General features: G+C 38.2%; 1 protein-coding gene across 4 annotated transcripts in view; it reads right to left on the bottom strand.

Annotated features, from left to right (window-relative positions):
• The window catches only part of LOC6503208 (low-density lipoprotein receptor-related protein 4), a 230,121-nt gene that overhangs the window by 34,395 nt on the left and 172,134 nt on the right, over positions 1-23,592 (bottom strand). For all 4 annotated transcript variants that reach the window (XM_014905850.3, XM_032455924.2, XR_006507607.1 and 1 more), the window contains exon 7: positions 13,987-15,212. In XM_014905850.3, coding sequence (XP_014761336.1) covers positions 13,987-15,212 — 1,226 coding nt within the window. The remainder of the gene's footprint in view (positions 1-13,986; positions 15,213-23,592) is intronic.

Genomic DNA, 23,592 nt, shown 5'->3' with positions numbered 1-23,592 from the left:
TAAATGTAGCGCTGGTGAAGTCTAAAATTAATGAAGATCCAAGATTGACCCAGGAAATGATTGCTGAAGAACTGGGCTTGAATGCCATGACTGTATCAAAAATTAAAAAATGATCTTGGATACACGAAAAAATCTGCTCGATGGATCCCTAAAATTTTAACTGAAGCTCAAAAAGAGACACTTGTGCGTTTTGCTCAATATTTTCTTGAAAAATTCAAAAGTGGCAAGTGTTCCACTTTTCAGAAAATTGTGACAGGTGATGAAGCCTGGTTTTACAAGTACGATCCTGAAACCAAACAACAATGCATGGTATGGAGCTCAGAAGGTCCGAATCCACCCGTTAAAGCAAAGCAACAAAAGTCAGCAACAAAAGTAATGAGTCAATTTACTTCACCAGAGAGAAAGTTGTAGCTGCTATTCCTTTGGAAAAAGGTCAGACGGTAACTGCCAAGTGGCTTACCAGAAGTATTCAAAAGTTTATTGGAAAAACGCAAAAAAAAGGAACTTCGCCGATACTTTTTACTGAAAAAACAAGTGACTTTATTGCGCTGTCAGGTATCGAAGAAATTCAACCAGCACCTTATTCCCCAGATCAAGCACCTTGCGACTTCTGGTTATTTCCAAAAATAAAAAAAAATTTGAGAGGAAGAGTGTTCAACACCAAGGAGAAGTGTAAGTGTAAGAGAAGTGTATGAAATAAAAACAGTTTTGAAACGGAACTCATTTATTTATTTATTTCTCTTTCGCCATCGGTTTTTTTTAATCTTACATGGTTACTATACAATCTAACTTACGTACTACTTAGGAAATGCCTAACCATAAGACCCTAAACGTTTGTTTATCTGAGCCCCACTTAGTTCGGAGGCTAGGCGGTAATGTATTAAAAAATGATAATGCTCTATCAATAGGCTCGTTCAAAAGGTCCTACGACAAGCCCTACGACAAGCAATCCGAAAGGGAGCAAACGAGCGAAGATCCCTCTGGGGCACATTGAAGTTTATAAGCCCCAATAACATGGGGCAATCAATGCTGCTAATTACAATGTTATTGATGAAAGTTAAAGCTGCCACAGTGCGCCGATCCTCAAGTATACATATGTGGAGGAGAAGGCACCGGCTATGGTATGAGGGTAGAGGATCCACAAAACTTAAAGGGAGAAGTGCAAATTTTAACGCTCAACTCTATTGGAATTTATTTTATTTGCAGGGCTCCAAATAATAGAGGCATATTCCAGCCTCGACCGGACGAATGCGGCGTAAACACTGAGCTTCGCGTACGGGCTCTTGAATTGGTCTGTGTGCCTCTTCCCAAAACCCAACATGGCATACGCCTTAGGCATTATGAAATCTAAATGGCTGGAAAATTTTAAATTTGAGTCAAAAAGGACGCCAAGTTCAACCACCTCCTCCTTGAGCTGCAGGTCATGGTTGCCAATTGCATAGGAAGTACATAAGTCTAGCGCCCTCTTACTGTAACGTATGAAATGACATTTAGCTAAATTTAGAGGAAGAAGATTGAGGGCGCACCAAGAAGAGACTCGGCGCAAATCATCCTGCAGTAGATAGCTATCTCTAATGCAGCTAATGGCCTTATACACTTTAAGGTCATCTGCGTATAACAAAAAGTTCGAATAAAGAAAGCAAGAGGAGATGTCATTGATGAAAATGATGAATAGGAGCGGCCCCAAAGAACTACCTTGCGGGAGGCCAGATGAGGCAATAAAAGGACTCGAGGTGGCATCACCAATGGGAACGTGGCATGGTCGGTCGGCCAAATAAGACTCCAACCAACTTAACATGGAGGAATGAGCACCTAATCTGAACAATTTAGCAAGTAGGGCTGCATGGCAAACTTTATCAAAGGGTTTAGAGAAGTCCGTATAAATGGCATCTACCTGACATCGGCGTTCAAAGGCTTCCAGGCAGTGCTTAGAGAAAACCACTAAGTTGGTTGTGGTGGATCGCCCAGGCAAGAATCCATGTTGATTGTGAGAAATAAAGTTACGAATCAAAAATGTTAGCTTTTTGGTGACAATACGCTCAAGTAACTTGGCAATATTACATATCTTGGCGATAGGCCGATAGTTAGTGACATCTGCCTTGCTGCCACCTTTATGAATGGGCGTGATCGAGGTAATTTTCCATCGAAAAGCAAACTTACCCGAGGATAATGATATAGAGAACAGAAGTTGCAGAGGTGTGGTAAAGGATGCAATACACTTCTTAATGAAGAATGGGGAGATACCATCTAAGTCAGGTGTATGCGACTCATTAAAATGACTAGAGGCAGCAACAATGTCACAATCTAATGTGTCCAAGATTCCAACCTCAAGAAGAGGCAAAATTTTCTGAAGTACCTCCTGCTCACCTCAAGAGACCTTCGGCTCAAGGTTTGAGGCAAAATGTTTCGCAAAAAGTTCAGAAATGCCCTTATCGGAGTTAGCTGCCAAACCTCCATAACCCATGGAAGAAGGTATATAAAAGGATGATTTTTTCCCGTTCACAAACTGCCAAAACGCTTTAGGGTTGGATATGAGGCTCGCTTCAAAATCAGTAATATATTGGTTGTATAGAAATTTATTGAGGAATTCAAACTCCCGCTTATATTGCCGGTACAACTCACCAGCCATTAGTTCCCCTGTCGTTAGAAATCGCTTATAAAATTTATCCCTTCTATTCTTTAAGTTTTTTAAAACCCTCTGTATACCAAAGCAGCTTGTACGACCTTCGAACCCTAACGGAGGCATTATTGTTGATAATATTGCAAAAAGCAATCAAAAACTTAGTATAACAATCATCAATCGTGCCATCCGAAGGGAAACCCAATCAAAACTTACAATAGCGTTATTAATAAGTGAAAGGTTAGACTCATTAAAGTTATAATAAGAAATAGGTGGGGGGGAAGGTAGAAAACTATAAAATTAAATGTGTATCAACAATGGCTTATGGTGCATATCACACGGACTTAATGGTACATTACAAATTTCTACTTTACTATGAACGAAATTATTTAAAAATATAAGATCCAGAATTTTCGATAAATCATTATAAATATTATTTACTTGGGAGAGGCCCATGCCAAAAATATCATCCAAAACAACGATTTCATGCGATTGGTGAACATTGCTGGATAACATGCCAAGGGACTCCAAGTCCAAACAACAGAGCTCAAGTTGAAGTCGCCAGCAACCATCAGAGCGGTAGGGTCCTCCATACTACCACAGACACTGGCGATATTTTCCATATGCGCTTGATAAGTACTGAATGCGCTGTTTGGTGGGATATACGATGCAATGATGATGAAAGGGCCCTGAATGCCCTGGATTAAGACAGCTAGCTGGTCCAGTATAGGCTCGCCAACCTTAAGGCTAACCACTGTGGCCAACATGGATCGGCGGATAGCGATAATCACACCACCTGCTCGCTCACAATGGGTGCTGGATGAATCACGGTCTTTTCTAAATACTTGAAACAATTTGAGTTCAAAGAACTCGGAGGAACTAAAGTTGCTATTGAGTCATGTTTCCACGAGAACGATTACATCAAAATCACAGACTGAAGAATTCAAAAGCACCGTGCGGGATTTGGTCCGCATTCCAGATATATTTTGGAAGAAAACTTTTGTGCTCTTATTAGAGCCCAAGGCAGCACGATCCATGCAGTCCCCTGAAGGAATTGGGCGGGAGTGTGGTATATGTGAAGGCACTGGCAGGGTCCTGATGCTAGAGGCCACATATCCCAAATGCATAGCTTCCAAGATAGCCAACGTGGATACACATAAATTACCCTTAATCTTCAGATTGGACCGATGAATGTCCAGTCGCCCTGCGAATCCAGTGACAGGTAAAGATAAAGATATAGAGCTAATATGGTTTTGAGCATCCACGCGTAGCGATGCTCTACGCTCCAGACCAAAATGTAAACAAAAATTTCCTTCAGACGCCGAAAAGTGAGCACGAGTGGTCAGTCTCACAGTTGGCAACCCATCCAAGAAAGATAAAATAAACAGAGAGGGGCTCACAATAAGACGATAACGAACCATTTGTTGTTGCTGGAGGTCCACAAGCGAAGATAATATGCAAACAGCCCACCTTGGGATCAGCTGCTGTTGTTGGAGCAAATAGTGCATTGACGGGAGCAGAATAACGTAGAAAGTGACATCAACAGTTTCCATAACTGCCAGCGCCGAGTGCTGTTGGCGGCTCAGGAGAGGGAGAATATGATGACCGGTCGAAGAATATGAAGAGGGAAAAATAACGGCTCCAGTGGCGCCGCTTACTGGGGGTTTTTTGACGCTCCAGGGTTTGATCGAGGGAGTCTCGCAGGGAGGTCAATAACCTTAGCAGGCTCTCTATGAAGAAAACGAGTGACTTTTACCGACATGGGCCAAAAATCAACATTGAAGACAGCGGGGAAATGTTGCTCGGGAACTCCCAATTTAAAGTTGACGAATTTTAGAGCGTTGATATCAGTAGTTTTTTAAACCAATCTAGCACAGGCTATATCACTGGCGTCCAGGTGCAACTTATCAGCGACATATTTGCACAGTGCCTCCGGTTAGGTAGCCGTTGCAAATTTACCAATGTGCAGGTATTTTAAGGTGGGAAGAACTTGGAGCTGCGCACAGCTGGGTGTATGTGTAACAATGCGTTTGGGTTATTCCTCTTATTTATTGGGATAGCCACTTTTGACCCAGACTTTTTATTTTCAGCATTAGTAGAATTAGTAGGGGGTGTCACTCTTTGAGACCCCTGACCCCCTCTGAAGCAGCATGGGTCCAGACGAACTTTCAAGAGCAAGATCCAATTTTGCATTAATGCTCATGTAAAGGGATTCCAGATCCAAAACCTTCATATTAAGCTCATCAATTTTTTAATGAGAGTTGTTTTCAATGACGCAGCTATCACATTGCCACAGTAAGTTTGGAATGTTTATTAGAAGTTTTATAGCCTCTGAGGGTAAATCAACACAAGCGGTATGATAGGCACGGCGGCAGATCGATGAGCACTGAACGGCCTCACACCCACGAAGTTGCATAGCAGTAACTTCCCCACTGCACTCCGAACAAACGAGCGGCGACATTAGCAGAAAATAAACGTCCGAACGCAAAGAAAGCTAGACTGAGACTGACATATGATGGACATATGATCGGGGAATTATAGTTTTACGTCTACTAGGATATCATTCAATATGGGTTTAAAAAATCACAGACGACTATGAAAAATGCGTCCACTTGCTTTGACGTTATAATATGATATATTTCTCATTTACATTTAAATTAGCTTATCTATTGCGACGAAGCGAGGCGAATTGATAAAAGAGCGCAACTGAGCTTGCGCTGCAGCTCCACCCGAAGCTAACTTACACTAGACTTTTATTTCCATTTATATTTTTCATCTATATATCTACAAATCTATATATTATATTAATATAATATATTCGAACAAAGGTCGCCGGTCAGGTCGCCTCCTCCAGTCGTCGGCTAGGTCGCCGGTCAGGTCGCGGGTCAGGTCGTCGGTCAGGTCGCCCGCCAGGTCGCGGGTCAGGTCGCCGGTCAGGTCGCAGGTCAGGTCGCCTCCTCCAGTCGCCGGCTAGGTCGCCGGTCAGGTCGTTTCTCATGTCGCCAGTCAGTCAGGTCGCCTCCTTCAGTCGCCGGTCAGGTCGTCTCCTCCAGTCGCCAGTCAGGTCGCCTCCTCCAGTCGCCAGTTAGGTCGCCTCCTCCAGTCGTCGGCCAGGTCGCCGGTCAGGTCAGGTACATAATCTTCCTTCGCGCGACAGAAAACGGCGTTTGGCTATGTTGAATGAGTCGCCTAAAATGCTTGGATCTGACTTAATGGAAGTCTGACTTTAATTGGACTTAAAGGCAGTATTTTAGTAATCTTTCTCACTCAACTCCTGACCTGGCGACAATATCTTTTTAGAAGATGGAACTTCTTCCAACGACCAGATTCTTTTGGCAATTCAGGTTAGATACCGGATGTTGAGGAGTTGAGGCATTTGCCATATATTTTCTCGATACAATCCATCCAAGGAGCGTTTTTGAAGTATGGGATACTTCCAACCTTGCTTTAGTTGTCCAACGGACAAAAGTTCGAAAAATGACTCAGCTCCAATTAACATGTCTATCCGTTGAGGTTTTTAGGTCTGCTAATTTCAAGTTCTTTGGTAGGGTCCAATCTTTCACGTTCACTGACTGGTCAGGGTGATAGCCTGAAATTATTTCAAAAATCCAAAAGTCGAAAGGAAACTCATTACCATTAATTCTCGACTGCACCACGGTGTGTAAATTTTTTTTTACTTGTGAATTAGCGTGACCAATTTCAAGCAAGTTCATGCTCGATTCTTCCCTATGGATCCGTAAGATTGGAGCAAGATCTTTAGTAATAAAGTTCATTTGTGACCCTGAGTCAAGTAATGCTCGGGCCAATATGTGCCCGCCATTTTTTGTTCGAACGCTTATGATCGACATCGCTGGTAACGCATGCAAAGGATGTGAAGCAGAAGGACAATCATTCGTTAACGCTGGACGAGGATTATATGTTGGTGGTGGTAACGCCAAGTTATATTTAGTTACTGTAAATCGGTTCAGAAGTTTATGGTGCGATCTTGCACAGATTTGACATCTAGTCGATTTGTACTTCGCTACCGTGTGACCTTTGCCAGTCTTTTTAGTGGACAGGTGCTGGTGCTACGATTTAATATATTTTCGAAATCGTACCATAGCGACAATTCCTCATAATCTAGTGACTTTTCTCATTTTGGCTTGGTCACTGGATCCACTCTACTCAAAACTAAATATATAATAATTAAGTTTGCAATTTTAGTATCATCTCCTATAGATACGGGGGGACTAAAAAAAGTTTGCTTAGTTGCTGTCATATTATAATTTTTTTCATAAATAAAAAATTGCATACTGTTTGTTATAGTCTTACGATATATCACTTCAATTTTCAGAACGATCGGTCAAAATGGAGACAAGAAAACGTAAAATTAGTGAAGCCGTCTCAGTGGATATCCCTGTACCAACGAAGCAAGAAATTCGGTTTGCTATTCTTTTTGGATTTCGGCGTAATCTGAAGCCTGTGGAAATATTTAGTGAGTGCCAAACAGCATTTAGAGTTTTTTATTTTTATTTAATAAAAATAATTTATCAATTTAAAAAAACGAAAATAATCATTTAATTAATTGATAGTCGAATAATTTTGTCAGTCGAGGCACTGAGTATCCAAAAAATAGTTGGTCGCCAATGACACCGAAACCAATATACGCAAAAAATGCATATAGTTGCATACATAGAATAGCGGATAACGGTGGAAAGCGAAAACGATAAGTTTACCGCTGCACCTATTTGTATGTACACCAAAAATTTATGCACATTTATTTTTATCTGTATTATAAAATCATGTACTATAAAAATCATTTTTGGCTGCCCTTTAACTATTATTTGGCAAATTTTTATAATACCGAGAACGTATACGAGGGTTGCTATATATAATTCTGGCCTAATAATGAAAATGCGAATATTTATGATTTTTGTTGTTTTTCCAAGTATTCTCCAGCAAAACTTATACACTTTTGCATGCGCTCAAACCAATTGTCGAAGCCCTTTGTCCACTCCGATTGAGACACCTCCAAAACATGGTTTTTGAACGCTTCAACAGCATCTTCTGGCGTCGAAAATCGTTGACCACGCATTTTTCTCTTGATGTGCGGGAATAAAAAGAAGTCTTTGGGTGCCAAGTCAGGGCTGTATAGCGGATGACCCATTAATTCGACATTTTGGCCGGTCAAAAAGGCGCTGGTTTGAGCTGATGTGTGAGAGCTCGCATTGTCATGGTGCAGAATGATCCGTCTTCTCTTGTTCGTTTTTCAAATTTCACCGAAGATTTCAGGCAAACAAATTGTGGTGTACCACTCAGAATTGACCGTCCTACGTTGCTCAAGCGGAACAGTCGCCGCATGACCTGTTTTACCGAAGAAACAGGCCATCATTTGCTTCGAAGTGCTTCTTCCACGAACAACTTTCATTGAATTTGATTCGTCTCCGAAGATCCACACGGTCGATTGTTTTGTTTCGGGCTCATAAGCATGGATCAATGATTCGTCACCTGTGACGATCTAATAAACGTCTTTTGAAACACCGCGATTGTCTTTTTTCAAATTTTGTTTGCACCAATCTACACGAGCCCGTGTGCACCATGCACCAAGCCACACGATTTTTTTGAGCGATTGTCAAATCCAACGAGATCCAACGAGAACAAACGGCCAAGTGATTCATGCAATATAGAATGTATGCTGGTGGAAGGAATGGCCAAGGATGCCTCTATCTCACGGTATGACACAAGACGATCTTGCATTATCAGTTCATGTACGGCGTCAATGTTCTCTGGAACAACGACTGTTTTTGGACGACCTTCGTCTTCGAGCGAGCGTTGGCCATGATTGAATTCATTATACCAGTTTTTCACATTGCTATAAGATGGTGCTCCATCGCAATCCAAAGATTTCAGTTCATCGATGCACTGTCGTGTAAATTCACTTCGAAAGCCGTAAAAAATGATTGCGGGAAAATGTTCACGAGTTAATTCCATTTTCTGCCAAATTGATTTTTTCAAGTCACTGTAAACAACACAAGTTCAACACAAAAAATACGTCAAAACGTTCTGAGCACGTTTCTGCTAAAACATGTCAAACTTCTCAATGAAAACATCAGATGGCGCCAGGCAACACTTAGTATATTAGAAATATTCATCAACCCTCGTACGATCGGAAGCGTTACAGAATGGAAAACAATTAGCTTTGAACTGTATTAACTCAAGAATCACCACCGTTCGCAATGAATAGATATGTTATTTTGTTTCTTTAATTTGACACTTTACACTTTATTTGAGGACCGGCAATGCTAGTCCATCAACCGCACATTTTAGACTTCAAGAACATAAAAGAGCTACGCGGACAGGAATCAATCGTTGACGTCGGCGCAGACGTCGCAGCTACCGCCATCGCCCTCGCTTTTCGCCGCCGGTTCCCACATCCGTCTTTTTTTTACCAGCTTTAGTTTCGATCCTTCGTCCACGCTTGGTGGTTCAATCCCGCCTCTCTGTGCTGACTGGTGTTCCGTCTGTTCTGTGTTTGTCAACTCTTCTGGTGGAGTCACATGTACCTATGGAAAAGAATCAGGATCGGAGCTACTGTGCGGCGGGCTCCTTATTGGTATCTACTTTAGGTGGCTAATATTCCTGGTTAAACGTCTACCATCTTTTGACACTATAGCTATGTTTCCTTTTCTCCCTATAACATCGTATTCGGAAGGGTCAAAGTTTGGCGTTAGCTTATGTGGGAAGACAACATTTTTAATTACGACCTTGTCACCTACTCCTATATTAATTTCCCAAATTTCTGTGTCTCCACTAGCTACGAATAGTTGGGTCGGGTTAAATAATATTTTTTGAAAAAAAAGGGTGCAATCGATTGCCCATCAAATGACCACAAATGACCATCAATATTTAAAAATTTTTTTTTAAATCTTTTAGAATTTTTAAAAAGCTTTTAGTTTTTTGTATTTAAGTGTTTAGTTTTGGTAATTTTTTGCACAGGTTAAACAAACAAAAAACTACTAAAAACGTTTTCCAGTAGTGTGATAAATAATGACCATCAATATTTTCAAATGACCACTTTCCGTTTTGAAATTATAGTTGAACATTTTTAAAAATTTCAAAATCGAAGTCAATATCGAAATTGACCACCAATGGTCATCTTTTAGAATTTTGAAAAACTTTTCGTTTTTAGTTTTGTTTAACTTTTGGACAGGTAAAGAAAAATTTTCAAAAAAAAACTACTGAATTCGCAGATCGGATTGTATTGCCAAAAATGGAATCCGTAGAAAGTCCCATTATTCTAGCATAAAAAACACCAAAGTTATGCTAATTTCGATCGTTCAGTTCGTTCAGTCTTTAGTCTGACTTTGCCGTATCCCGACGTGTTTTTGCGATTTCTCTCATCTGCTCTCATCTGATTACCTATATCTTTGATACGAGTTTCCCCTTTTCGCGTATCATAGTCGGAGCATATTTGACTTACATAGTTCATTGAACCATTCACTTCTTAAAAATAATATTATTATTCAATATTACTTCTGTCACGCTCTTCGAATATTCATATATATATTCCCTTCCTGAGTTCTATTCTCAGGTCGAGTAATCCCGTTACATCACTGTTACTCTCAAGAGGTTATTCGTCACGGCGTATCTCTTTTGTGACGTCTTCTCTTCGACGTGCCTGATCCGAACGTGCCTCTCTACCACAAATTTCTAATTAATCTCTTCTCGCTCTCACTACAGTGGACAAATCTCAGTCAATAATGAGTCTAATTTGTACTGCTAAAAAATGCGAGTTTGGAGGATCCATCACTGGTGACTCGTATCTGTCCTGCTGGCTTTGCAACAACTGCTCACATATTAAATGTGCTGGTGGTGGGCACAATGGACGGATAAGCGATCTTATCACAAAGAATATTGGTCTGACATGGTCTTGTATTGCCTGTAGAGAGATTGAGTTTGAGATGCGGACTTTCATGAAGCAGACGAGAAACGGCTTTCTAGATGTCCGTAAGCAATTTTCTGCACTTAATGAGTAATTCCTTATACTTGAGACCCAATTCCTTGGTCTCAAGTTATTAAGTGAATCTCCAAGACAAAAATTCCGTCCACGGCGGGGATAGAGGAACCAGAACGGCGTCGCGCACGAAAGAAGGAGAAAGAGGAATCACCGTGGAACGTACCGCGCTCGAGTGTTATAGGAGAGAGCGGGGAACGAAGCGGTCCGCGACTCCGCAGCTGTGTTTAGAGAAATGCACAAATACACAGAAATTAATTTGGTGTGACCAAATGAATGGGGGGCGCGGGGGATCGGGACGAAGTCGATGACCAGCACAATAACAATACGGGATCCGTTGCTACTCTTCGGGAGTTATCCGACCGATTCAATGGACATATGCGGGCCCTCATCCATATCATCTTCCAAAAGCTGGACCCTGCTACAAAGGCCAAATGGGAAGACTCTCTGGCAGGAAGCACTGACGACAGCCTGCCAACTTGGGAATCTATGGCTCGGTTCTTGGAACAAAGGTGCCGTACCCTGTGGATTTGGCCTTAGCTCCGCATTTGTCAGCGAATCAAGCGGGCCGACGTAGGCCGTTTAATTATGGCCGTACGTCAAAACGTTCTGAGCATGAAAACGTCAGCTGGCGCCAGGCAACACTTAGTATGGCCTAGGCCAGAAATATATATAGCCACCCTCGTAGTAATAGTAGTTTCCAGGTTAATGTTATTAGACTTGTTTCGCAACGCGAAATTTAAATTGTTTTTATACCCTTGCAGAGGGTATTATAATTTAGGTCAAAAGTGTGCAATGCAGTGAAGGAGACATCTCCGACCCTATAAAGTATATATATTCTTGATCAGGATCACCTCCTGAGTCGATATGAGCATGTCCGTCTGTCCGTCTGTCCGTCGGTCCGTCTGTCCGTCTGTCTGTTTCTACGCAAACTAGTCTCTCAGTTTTAAAGCTATCGAGTTGAAACTTTGCACACACCCTTCTTTCCTTTGCAGGCAGTATATAAGTCGGAACGGCCGGGATCGGTCGACTATATCCTATAGCTGCCATATAACTGATTGATCGGAAATGCCATAACTTTGGTGTTTTTTAAGTTGGAGGGTTGAGACTTTCCACACATATTATATTTGACCAAAATATCTTGTGTACAAAATTTCATAAGAATCGGCCGACTATATCCTTTAGCTGTCATAGAACGTTCGAAATTGGCATAACTTTGTTGTTTTTTAAGTTAGAAAGATGGGATTTGGTACAGATTCAATTTTGGGAAACAAAATCTGATTTGTCGAAATTCATAAGGATCGGCCAACTATATCCTATAGCTGTCATATAACTGATTGATCGGAAATGCTATAACTTCGTTGTTTTTCAAGTTAGAAGCATGGGAGTTTCAATGGATTCCTCTTTTGGCAAAATAATTCGATATGCCAAATTTCATAAGGATCAGCCGACTATATACGATCCGCTATATATCGAATAATATAAGATGCGTGGCGCCACCTAGCGGACTGCGACTCAACTGCAAGGGTATATCAACTTCGGCTCCGCCCGAAGTTAGCTTTCCTTTCTTGTTTTAAACATAAATGTAAGACTCTAAAAATTTCAACTAAGTATCTGATAAATATTTAGAAGGTATGCATGAGTATGTTGGCCTGTTGGGTGATGAACAAATCCTCCCGCCTTTAGGGAGAAGTCGGAAAGGCACGCCCAAACACACAAGGCTACCGGCTGGTGATCCATCTAGCACTTCTCCTCGTCAAGGCCGTGCTTGAAGAACATAAGCACAGGCACGCTATTGCCGTTGATCTTGCGGTACTGCATAAGAGCCACCATCAACGCCGGTCTCAGGGGTGATATCTGTGCCCTCGTCGACCACCTCGGCGGATGAAAAATAAAAAAAAAAAACGTTCCTTGCCGAAAGTTCCTTGCCTTTAGAGGAGCTCCTTCTCTAGACTTGTGATCCTTGCCATGGGCGTCGCAATCTGTGAAGTCGTGAGGTCCACATTCTGTCCTGGCGCTTTCGTATGGGCTGTTCTAGTGGTACGTTTTACCTCGCTTCCTGCCTTTGGAGTCCGTGACCGCTGTCGTCTTCCGCATTCGCCAAGCCGGCCGGATGCTGCAATTGTGGTTTTTTCTATGGTAGCTTCATATTGATTAAACCTGGGCCTTCGTCTGGGCGAATGTGTTGTCGGCATGTCACGCGTTCAGCTGTGCACGTTCGTTTCAAAATTCCGTTAGAGTTCAAACTTATACACCGCAAATAGAAAAAGAAAAATGAAGAAATTATGCCGATCTAAATCCCGGGAGTTGCCTCTAACACTATGAACTCCACCGAATATAAACTTAGATTAGATCCGTGGCGCCAAACTTAACTTACTTTTGTGCATTAACAGTGTGGGAAATTACACACATAGCTTGAATCACAAATACATACTTAACGAAAGTGCACCGTAGGGCCACGTAATTCAAACCGACTGCAATCTATATTCTAGCAGAATAGCTTATCCACTCCGCGACAATCAAAATTTCTCAAAGAAAATGGGTGGCTGTATAATTATTTAAAAATCACCAACGACTACTAAAAATGCTTGCACTCGCTTTAACGGTATAATTCAATAAATATTTCTCATTTACTACATGTAACCTAACATGTAGTAAACATGTAACATGTAGCCTATTTATTGCGGCGAAGCGGATCGAATTCACACATGAAACTGAGTTTTTCTTGCGCTCCCGCTCCGCTTACTAACTTATACTAGACTTTATCGACTTTCCAAATTATATTCAACAAATCTCTATTTGTATTTAGTATCTACATATATCTAATATATTTACAAATCTAAATACAATATCTTTACAATCACAGTTGTTATTTTTGGCCAACATATCTTATCTATAAAATTTTGTAAGGATCGGCCGACTATAGTGTGCATATAACTGAATTATCGGAATTGGCATCACTTATGTTTTTTAAGCTAAATGGATGGGACTCTCTACGGATTCCATTTTTGCCAATTTTACCCGAAGTGCCAAATTTTATAAGAATTAGCCGACTATATCCTATAGCTACCATGTAATTGAAATAATATAAGCTGCTACCTAACTGCAACGGTATATCAACATCGGCTTCGCCCGAAGTAAGTTTTCATTTCTTGCTTTAAAAAATATTTAATATATATATATATTTATAAAGTATTGTGCATTTAAATGTATTTTTTGAATAAGAAAGAAATGTAAATTTGGATTTTTTCGCCCCTCTTCTGGTACTTATGAGATGTAATGATAGTTACTGAAGTCTACTCTAGCCGAACCTGTCAGCCCTATTGTATGTGGAATGGGATATAATAAATTATTTTATATAAAAACTACTTACATCAGGAAGACTCTGGCACTGGGTTGTACTGTTTTTTAGTAGACGAAGTCCAATAGGGCATTTACAAGAGTAACCAGATGGATTACGCAAACAGAGGTGAGAGCATCCGCCATTATCACGACCGCAAATATTTTCGAAATTTTGCTGCTCTTGATAAATAACTTTAATGTCCATTAATCCTTCAATATTAGTCATAACATCACGCCTTGAACTGATGTTTCGCCTATCTGTCATATGAAGAGCTTTAGACTTCCAATCTGTCCAAAAAATACTATCTTCAGTTACAGCTAAAGCATATGGATGATGCAAGGAAGACAGTATAAGCTTGCGTTGGTTTCCTGTGTAATCACATGAATCAATACTTTTAAGAAGCGCATCCACCCAGTATATTCGCTTGCTCTTTAAATCAAGTGACAATCCATTCGGCCATCCTAAGTTAGCGGTAACAATACGTGATCGTTCATCTCCATCTAAGTGGGACCTTTCAATTTTACGATAATGTCCCCAATCGGTCCAAAATAGAAGACCAATTTCGTAATCAAGAGCCAGGCCACGTGGAGACTCAAGGTCTTTATAAGCTATTATATGACGATTCCTTCCATCAAGGCTGGCGACTTCTATTGTGTGACGTCCTGCATCTGCCCAATAAATCATGCGACCAATCGAATCAACAATCAATCCATCTGGATTTTCCAAACTTTCTCCAACAATTTTATGTACATTTAATCCATCAGGACTGGATCTCATTATAACATTCTCGATAGTATCAGACCAAAAAATATTACCTGTTTTCTTGTCCACGTCTAATGCTACAGCGTTTGAAATTGGAGGTAATGGCAAAACTACATCGATTAAATGATCAAAATCTAAAGATATTTGTCTTATATCTATTCTATGTGCGAAGATAATATATTTATTTGGACCTTCAGAACAAGTGCGCTTATCATTCTTTAAGTGCACTCCCACTGCGCACGCACAAGTATAGCTTATTGGATTTAAAAGACATAAATGAGAGCAACCGCCATTATGCCTATCGCATTCATTAAAAACACGCCTTCTGTTTCGATGGAAAACACGTACATCCATTAGATCGCTACTATTGGCAATGATTACACTTAAGTCTTTCCCAGACAGTTTGTCGGCACTCATCACTGATTTGCTATCCCAATCGGTCCAATAAACTCGACCATCGCTGACATCCAATCCAAATGGATGCCCGAGTCCATCTGTTAAAATATAAAAAAAAAATAGTATATAAAAAAATTATATTTAAGTAATTAGCTAAAGTTTTATATTTAAAGATGTTTTTTTTTTATTTTACTATACTTTTGCAGAGGGTATTATAATTTTGGTCAACAGTGTGCAAAGTAGTGAAGGAAGCATCTCCGACCCTATAAAGTATATATATTCAGGATCAGGATCACCTCCTGAGTATATATAAGCATGTCCGTTTATTTGCAGGCATATAAGTTTAGTATATAAATTTATTTTTATTAGAAAATTGATTTGATGGTGAAATTCTCATTCGGATCGACTAACTATATACAGTATATATATTTTTGATCAGGATCACCTCCTGAGTCGATATAAGCAAATCCGTTTGTCTGTCGGTTTCTACGCATTCTTGTCTCACAGTTTTAAAGCTATAGAGTTACACATAACCTTCTTTTTCTTGCAGGTAGTGTGTAAGTCGGAACGGCCGGGATCGGTCGACTATATCCTATAGCTGCTATATAACTGATTGATCGGAAATGCCATAACTTTGGTGTTTTTTAAGTTAGAGGGTTATCCACAAATGTTATATTTATAAAGATGCTTGGGATGGTTTTAAACATTGTATGGAAAATAAATTCGATGGTGAAATTCTCATAGGGATCGGCCAACTATATACGATTCTATATATGGGTAATTCTCTAATGTCAAACGCGACATTCGTACGCACTCCAACTGAAAAAAAAACAATTTGCCAAGACTGTTTTTTATTTTTACAAAAGTGAATCTAATAGGTATTGACTAGTTGTATAATTGGTGCAAATCTTATTTGGAAGACTTTTTGTTTTTAGAATATTTAAAAAAAACTAGGGGTAAAAACTAGACAACTTACTTTAAGCTGATGCCATTATCATTGATGCAGTACCTGAATTCGACGCGTTAGCTTCACCTCTTTCAGGCCTCGACAAGTTTTCCGTGGCTCGATTTGGTGAATCGAAATTTTAGTTTTTATTATTGTAACAAACGTATTATTGCGTTGTCCGGCTCGAGGAAGCAAACAATGATCCCAAATACTGAGCGATTTTTAAGTGGATTGTGAACATTTATTTTTATTGTTAATCTTTTCTGTTTAATTTATGCTGAAGATAATTTTTATATTATTATTGTTTTTTCCCATCATAGTTGTACGAGGGCTTAATAGACATGATTAACTACCGACCATTTTGGGACAACTGGGAGGCACTATGTTTTGCCGTTTCGCTGAATTTGGCAGTAAGACATTTTTGAGCGCAACTCATAGCTCCTCTAAATTCTCCTCGAATTCGTTGCTTTATATTTAAGAGCAATGGAAGAAATCTCAGAATCTTTCTGTTTCTCAGAAATAAGAAAGTTTTCGTTAAGTAAGCTAATAGGATTAGCTTACTTTCTACACATATTGAAAAAGCCATGCAGTTATTATAAAGTTAAGCGAAAAGAACCAACTTACGCCAATATAGAACCGGGAGTATATTCTATATCAAATTCCAAAGACTGCTTGCATCAACGCTGAACCCTATTATCATATTAAATTGAACCCTATATTTATATTAAAATATTAAATTGATTTTTTTTTTGGGTGTGAAAGAATTGCACTCGGTAAAAACAATAAAATATATAAATATCGATCATACAACAGACAGACGGACACACGGACATGCTCATATCGACTCAGGAGGTGATCCTGATCAAGAATATATATACTTTATAGGGTCGGAGATACCCTCTGCAAGGGTATAATAATATCAATATTTATAAATCAAGTAATATAATACTTTCATGATTTCGCACACTGGCACAAATTGTGAATTTATATATTTGAGACTTTCCACACATGTTATATTTGACCAACATATCTTATGTACAAAATTTCATAAGGATCGGCCAACTATATCCTATAGCAGTCATACAACGATCGGAATTGGCATATCTTTGGTGTTTTTTAAGTTAGAAAGATGGGACTTGTTACAGTTTCTATTTTGGACAAAATAATCTGATTTGCCAAATTTCATAAGGATTTCGGCTCCGCCCGAAGTTAGCTTTCCTTTCTTGTTTTTAATTGAGTACAGCACTGCACAAGGGATAACGCTACCAATGTTTGCACCTTGCGTAGATTTGGTCGAACTTTACCTAAACTAGCAAGAAACCCAACATATTTGATGCTTGATTAAAAAATAAGCACTTTTAGATATTTAAAGAATCTAAGCCAGTTATAACATTTTAAAAATTGTTCTTCCTCTATCAAATGCCTATCTTTATTTTACGTAACATCCTGACTATTTTGCAAACGTAGGTAAGTTGAGAATGAGTCGGGTAGACTCATTCATAACGGCACGCTCAAATAATACGCTCAGAAATAAGAATTGACCCTCTGGAGTAAAATACACTGTAGTGAAACCCGCTGCCCATGAACAACAGTTATAAAATCTTTCTCCAAGTAGTCAGAATATTTAATATTAAATATTTTATTTAATATTAAAATTTTTCAGATGGGGAAAGTAGGAATCTACTAGGATAAATAATATTAGATAAAAACTGTTATCTTATTTTGTTTCTCACAATTTTAGTTTCTTCTATACTAGTCTTCTTTATGCAATCTGACTGGGGTCAACTAAAAGTATTTGTAAATCACCAGTTATGACGTGACTTTCGGGAAGTCCGTTTATAAATGATTTTCAAAAATGCACCTAAAAAATCCTCCAAATTTTGCCACAACACAATTCGGCAATAACTTGCCAAAATTCACACTATCACTCACAGCAGAAAATGTATGCACAGCCATTTTTATACCGTTGCAGAGGGTATTATAATTTTGGTCAAAAGTGTGCAACGCAGTGAAGGAGACATCTCTGACCCTATTTTGTATATATATTCTTGATCAGGATCACCTCCTGAGTCGATATGAGCATGTCCGTCTGTCCGTCTGTCTGTCTGTCCGTCTGTCTATCGGTTTCTACGCAAACTAGTCTCTCAGTTTTAGAGCTATCGAGTTGAAACTTTGGACACATCCTTCTTTTCCTTACAGGTAGTATATAAGTCGGAACGGCGGGGATCGTTCGACTATATCCTATAGTTGCCATATAACTGATTGATCGGAAATGCCATAACTTTGGTTTTTTTTTAAGTTAAAGGTTTGGGACTTGGTACAGATTCTATTTTGGGCAAAATAAAATTTGCCGAATATCATAAGGGTTGGCCGACTACATCATATAGCTGTCATATAACTGAATGATCGGAATTAGCCTTACTTTGGTATTTTTTTAAGCTAGAATGACGGGACGGGACTAATCCGATTTATAATCCGATAATATAATCCGATCTGCTACATTTCATTAGGATCGGCGACTATATCCGATAGACGCCATATATCCGAACGATCGGAAATGAAAAAACCTTAACTGCAAGGGTATATCAGCTTCGGCTCCGCCCGAAGTTAGCTTTCCTTTCTTGATTTAAATATTTTGATTTTATCTATTATTGTAGCACGAAGTCCCTGATTGACAATTCGCACTATTTCATAATTCGTCTTCTATTGATAAAGGCTTGATCTAATTCACCGTGATAAATCATCACTGTCTAACACGGTGTCACGCCAAGTAACTGAATCTTAGAACTCTAATAAGCTCGCTCCAACAATTATCTAAAGATGGAGTAAAGTGAAATCATATAATAAAAGATAAAAAAAAACCTCTTATATTATCATAAAATAAAAAAAAACTTTGGACTAGGTTAAATATCGGTGACGAACCTTCATGCGAAACCCAAAATATCTGATATCAATTTTTGGGACGAAAATATGCTATATAGGTGTACAAAAGTGCATATAAAAAATATTCTTATTCCGAACGTGCCTAATTTTTTTTTTGTTTTTCCGAAAACAATTTATACAGAATATTAAAGTAACCTCTCCAGAGGCGATTCACACAGTTAGCAATTCTTTAAATATAAGGATAAGCACCATTTTATTTACTCCATAGATTTTGACATTAAAGAAAGTAGAAAATTAAAAACCTTCCCAAAGATGTAAAGAATGTTTCCATAGCTTCGGTGGTTCTAAAGTTATATGTATTTTTAATTTACAAAGGTTTTGGAATTTGGTTAGTTTAAAAATTTTAATTAAAAACAAGAAAGGAAATCTAACTTCGGGCGGAGCCGATGTTGATATACCCTTGCAGTTAAAGTAGTTCCATTTCCGATCGATCAGATATATGGCGTCCACAGGATATAGTCGGCCGATCCTTATGAAATTTAGCAAATCGGATTATTTTGCCCAAAACAGAATCTGTACCAAGTCCCATTTTTCTAACATAAAAAACATCAAAGTTATGCATCCGATCATTCTATGACAGCTATAGGATATAGTCGGCCGATCCTTATGAAATTTCGTACATAAGATATTTTGGCTAAAAATAACGCGTGTGGAAAGTCCCAACTTAAAAAACACCCAAGTTATTTCCGATCAATCTGTTATATGGCAGCTATAGGATATAGTCGACTGATCCCGGCCGTTCCGACTTATGTACTACCTGCAAGGAAAAGAAGGATGTGTGCAAAGTTTCAACTCGATAGCTTTAAAACTGAGAGACTAGTTTGCGTAGAAACCGAAGGACAGACGGACATGCTTATATCGACTGAAGAGGTGATCCTGATAATGAATGTATATACTTTATAGGGTCGGAGATGTCTCCTTCACTGCGTTGCACACTTTTGACCAAAATTATAATACCCTCTGAAAGGGTATAATGTGTCAAAAATTCTTTCAAAATGCAAAATTTGTTCGTAGTTGTGATAAACCAAATTGTTTAAACAAATAAACAGTTATGGCATTTTCGATCAATCAGTTATATGGAAGCTCCGATATACAAATAATGTAAAAGTTGAAATAATTTACTCCATATTTTGAAGTTTATTGCACACATACATGCACAAGCTCAAAAAAATATTCCCCATCAAATATACACATCTACCCAGCAGTACTTAAATTCCTGTCACCGCTTCGTTCAAAATTTCGTTCGATAAACAAATTCAATACGGTTTGCCCTTCGAACGTCAAAACAAAGTAGGCGAAGTAATTCTGCCGGCCCTCTGCTGCTGCTAGAGTTCAAAATTACGCATATTCGATATTAGTTATTAATCACAAATATTATCTTGTCATTATAAATATTTTGCGCAGAAATTTTAACCCTATGGTTCAATAATTAAGATATCTGCCTGTTAATCGTAAGGTCGTGGGTTCGATTCCCAGCAGAAAAATTTGCAGTCTTTTGCAAATTTTTGCAAAATAAACTCTAATATTAAGTATATTTTTTTTTAATGGGGATTCTTAATAATTGAGATTGTTTTAAACATGCAAATTTTTAAAGGTATTATATAGTCTGTCACAAAGTACTAGAGGAGCCCCTTGTAAATAATGGTGTTACTCCAATGAGTTCCGTTTCAAAAATGTTTTTATTTTATACACTTCTCTTACAAGAAAGAAACATGAAAATCTTAAATCTATTTAAAACTACTTATCAACGGACTGCACGCTGACATGCTACGTGACCCTTTCTTAGGTGCTTCAAGTGCACCACATAAATATTTGTTTAGACTGCAGAGGATCGTTTTCAAACCATGTTGTTGATTACTTATTTCCATGGGTCCGATCTCTTGACATTCTTGGAATTCGTATCGTGTTCAATGCTTGAACAACGCGCGATTCAGTTTGAAATATTAATAATGTAATGTTCTCAACATATTAATTTAGTTTACAACATATTTTTAACAATTTTTAAGGAATACATTGAAAATAATGATAATCAAATTAGGAGATTATAAGGGGGATTATATGATTTTTTCTTTGATTTTGGGTCATAAATGCGACCACGATTTCATAAATGATTTAGCGGGGCTGATTCAGCTCTGAAATTCAAGTCTGAATCAGGGGTGATTTCGAGACAACTTTCACTCCTGAATCCGTATTCGAAATCAGGGTGAATTCTGGACCAATTTATGCCTGAAATCGAATTCCGGGCCGAGAGGACATTTTCAAAAATTTCAGTACACGAATACGAATTTTGCCAGATATAAGCGATATATCAAACGTTGCGTCATCCCAAAGACTATCTTCACATGCAATATAAATAAGATCAAATGCGGCAATTTGGAAATAAATTTTGTTTCCTAAAAAAAATTTTATTTTCAGTGTATTGTTTTTTCTACATACTATTAAGACGTTTGGTCTTAAAGAAATAGGGTTATAAAAAACCTTTACAACGACGTAAAGCACGTTTTAATATAATAATAATAATAATAATAAAGCTTAAGGTATGCAAAAAAGTTTAAGAACAATGGTTGCTCATATAATAGTAACAAACATATACAATTTTTTTTCAGAATTGTTAAGAAAATTGTTTCAAAAATAGTGAAAACAGACAACCAGACACACTGCCTTCATTTGGAAAAAGCTTCTTGAATTACTTCTGAAAGAAATGTCCGATCGGGTCGGTTGAGGTACCAATCGACGCGTATTTAGGAGTAGAAATTCAAAATTTGTTTTTTTTCACCCTAATTTCTCCTAAACCAAACGACTTATGGAAAATGTTTGAAAAATTATCATTAAAACAATACCTTTCGATTGGTATATAATGCAGTTAGATCGGTTGCTACAGAAAATTTTTAATTCTTCGGCTATATATAGAGTCCTCTCGTGCACGCCAAGGCATGCAAGTCGTCACCTTGTGGACTGCCGTCCACAGTGATTACTGAATAAGCTAAACACGTTTATTTTATGACACATTTGAACAATGGTGACATTATTTATTGTACAAAAATTAATAACAATTCGACATATACAACACTGTGCGACAAAAAAATGTTTCAGTTGATTTTTTCTTATTTTTCACTTCTCCTAATCAAAATGAAAATATAAGTTTATGGATTTGTTAATATCAATATCCAATCAGCTTTTACGCATATTCAAATGTCCCCAAAACGCACTTTTTTTCATATTTCACAGCCTTGTCACTGTGGACGGAACTCTATATATAGCCGAAGAATTAAAAATTTTCTGTAGGCAACCGATCTAAATGAATGATATACCAATCGAATGGTATTGTTTCAATTAGATAATTTTTGTCGAAACATATGCCAAAAGTTATTTGGTTTGGGAGAAATTAGGGTGAAAGTAAAAAAAATTTTTATCACTAAAGTGGGGCTGGTGGACACATTTTAGTCCCCAGATATTTAGTCCCAGAATATTTTTATATATTCGCATTCTAGAGCTAAATACGCGTCGATTGGTACCTCAATCGACCCGATCCGACATTTCATTCAGAAGTTATTCGAAAAATTCCATTTTTTCTTCTTCTTCAAAATGAAGCCAGTTTGCGTCGGTTTGTCGGTTTGTCTGTTTGCACTATTTTTATCTTAAAAATCCTGAAAAAAATTGGAAAATGTTTGTTACTATCATATGAGCAACTATTGTTCTACAACTTTTTGAAATACCTTAAGCTTACGTCAAAAAATTAAAAAAACTTTGTTAATGAAAAAATTCATAACTTTATAATTAAGAAAGATATTAAAAAGAGCTTTACACCGTTGAAATGGTTTTTTAAATATCAATTTCACTTTCTTTGAGACCAAACGTCTATATAGTACACAAAAAAAAATACACTGAAAATAAACTTTTTTTTTAAGAAAAAAAAATATTTTTCAAAATGTGGTCGACTGATCCTTTTTATATTGCACGTGAAGATAGCTTTTGAGATGACGCAACTTTTGATATATCTCTCATATCTGGCAAAATCCGTTAACTCAAGATATAGTCCTGTAAGTGCAGCTACCCATTTTGTACAGCCTCCTGTGAAGCTTGCATTTACTTATACATGTGTGTGTATTTGAATGGCAACTTTGCTTTTTGGAGTCTGCATATATTTGGTCAATACCCTAAAAAAAAATGGAGTATATCTTTTCAGATTTTAGTTTATATATTTAAAAATAAAATCCAAATAAAAAAGGGCTTAAAAAGTGAAACGTAAACATTGACTCAAGTTGGACTCGAACCCAGGCCCTCCGTGTTAGGAACCACGACGCTCTCCACTCGGCTAACCTCGAACTTTATTGCTTGATGGCAACTTTTGATGTAATTCTACTTTGTGTTTCAGTGTCTCATGTCTTAATGAGAAGACTCAGAAGATTGGTACTTCAACCGACCCGGTCCGACATTTCTTTCAGAAGTTATTCAAGAAATTCGATTTCAAGAAATTCGATTTCAATTCGTTTCAAAGTGAAACCAGTGGGTCTGTTTTGTCTATATTTTTTTCTTTGCAATACGGAATAAAATTGGAGATTTTTGTTAATGTCATATGACTCATATGA

Source organism: Drosophila ananassae, chromosome XL (assembly GCF_017639315.1).
Source record: "Drosophila ananassae strain 14024-0371.13 chromosome XL, ASM1763931v2, whole genome shotgun sequence".
NCBI lineage: Eukaryota > Metazoa > Arthropoda > Insecta > Diptera > Drosophilidae > Drosophila > Drosophila ananassae.
The sequence above is the reverse complement of the archived record's forward strand: the minus strand, read 5'-3'. Positions and strand labels throughout refer to the sequence as shown.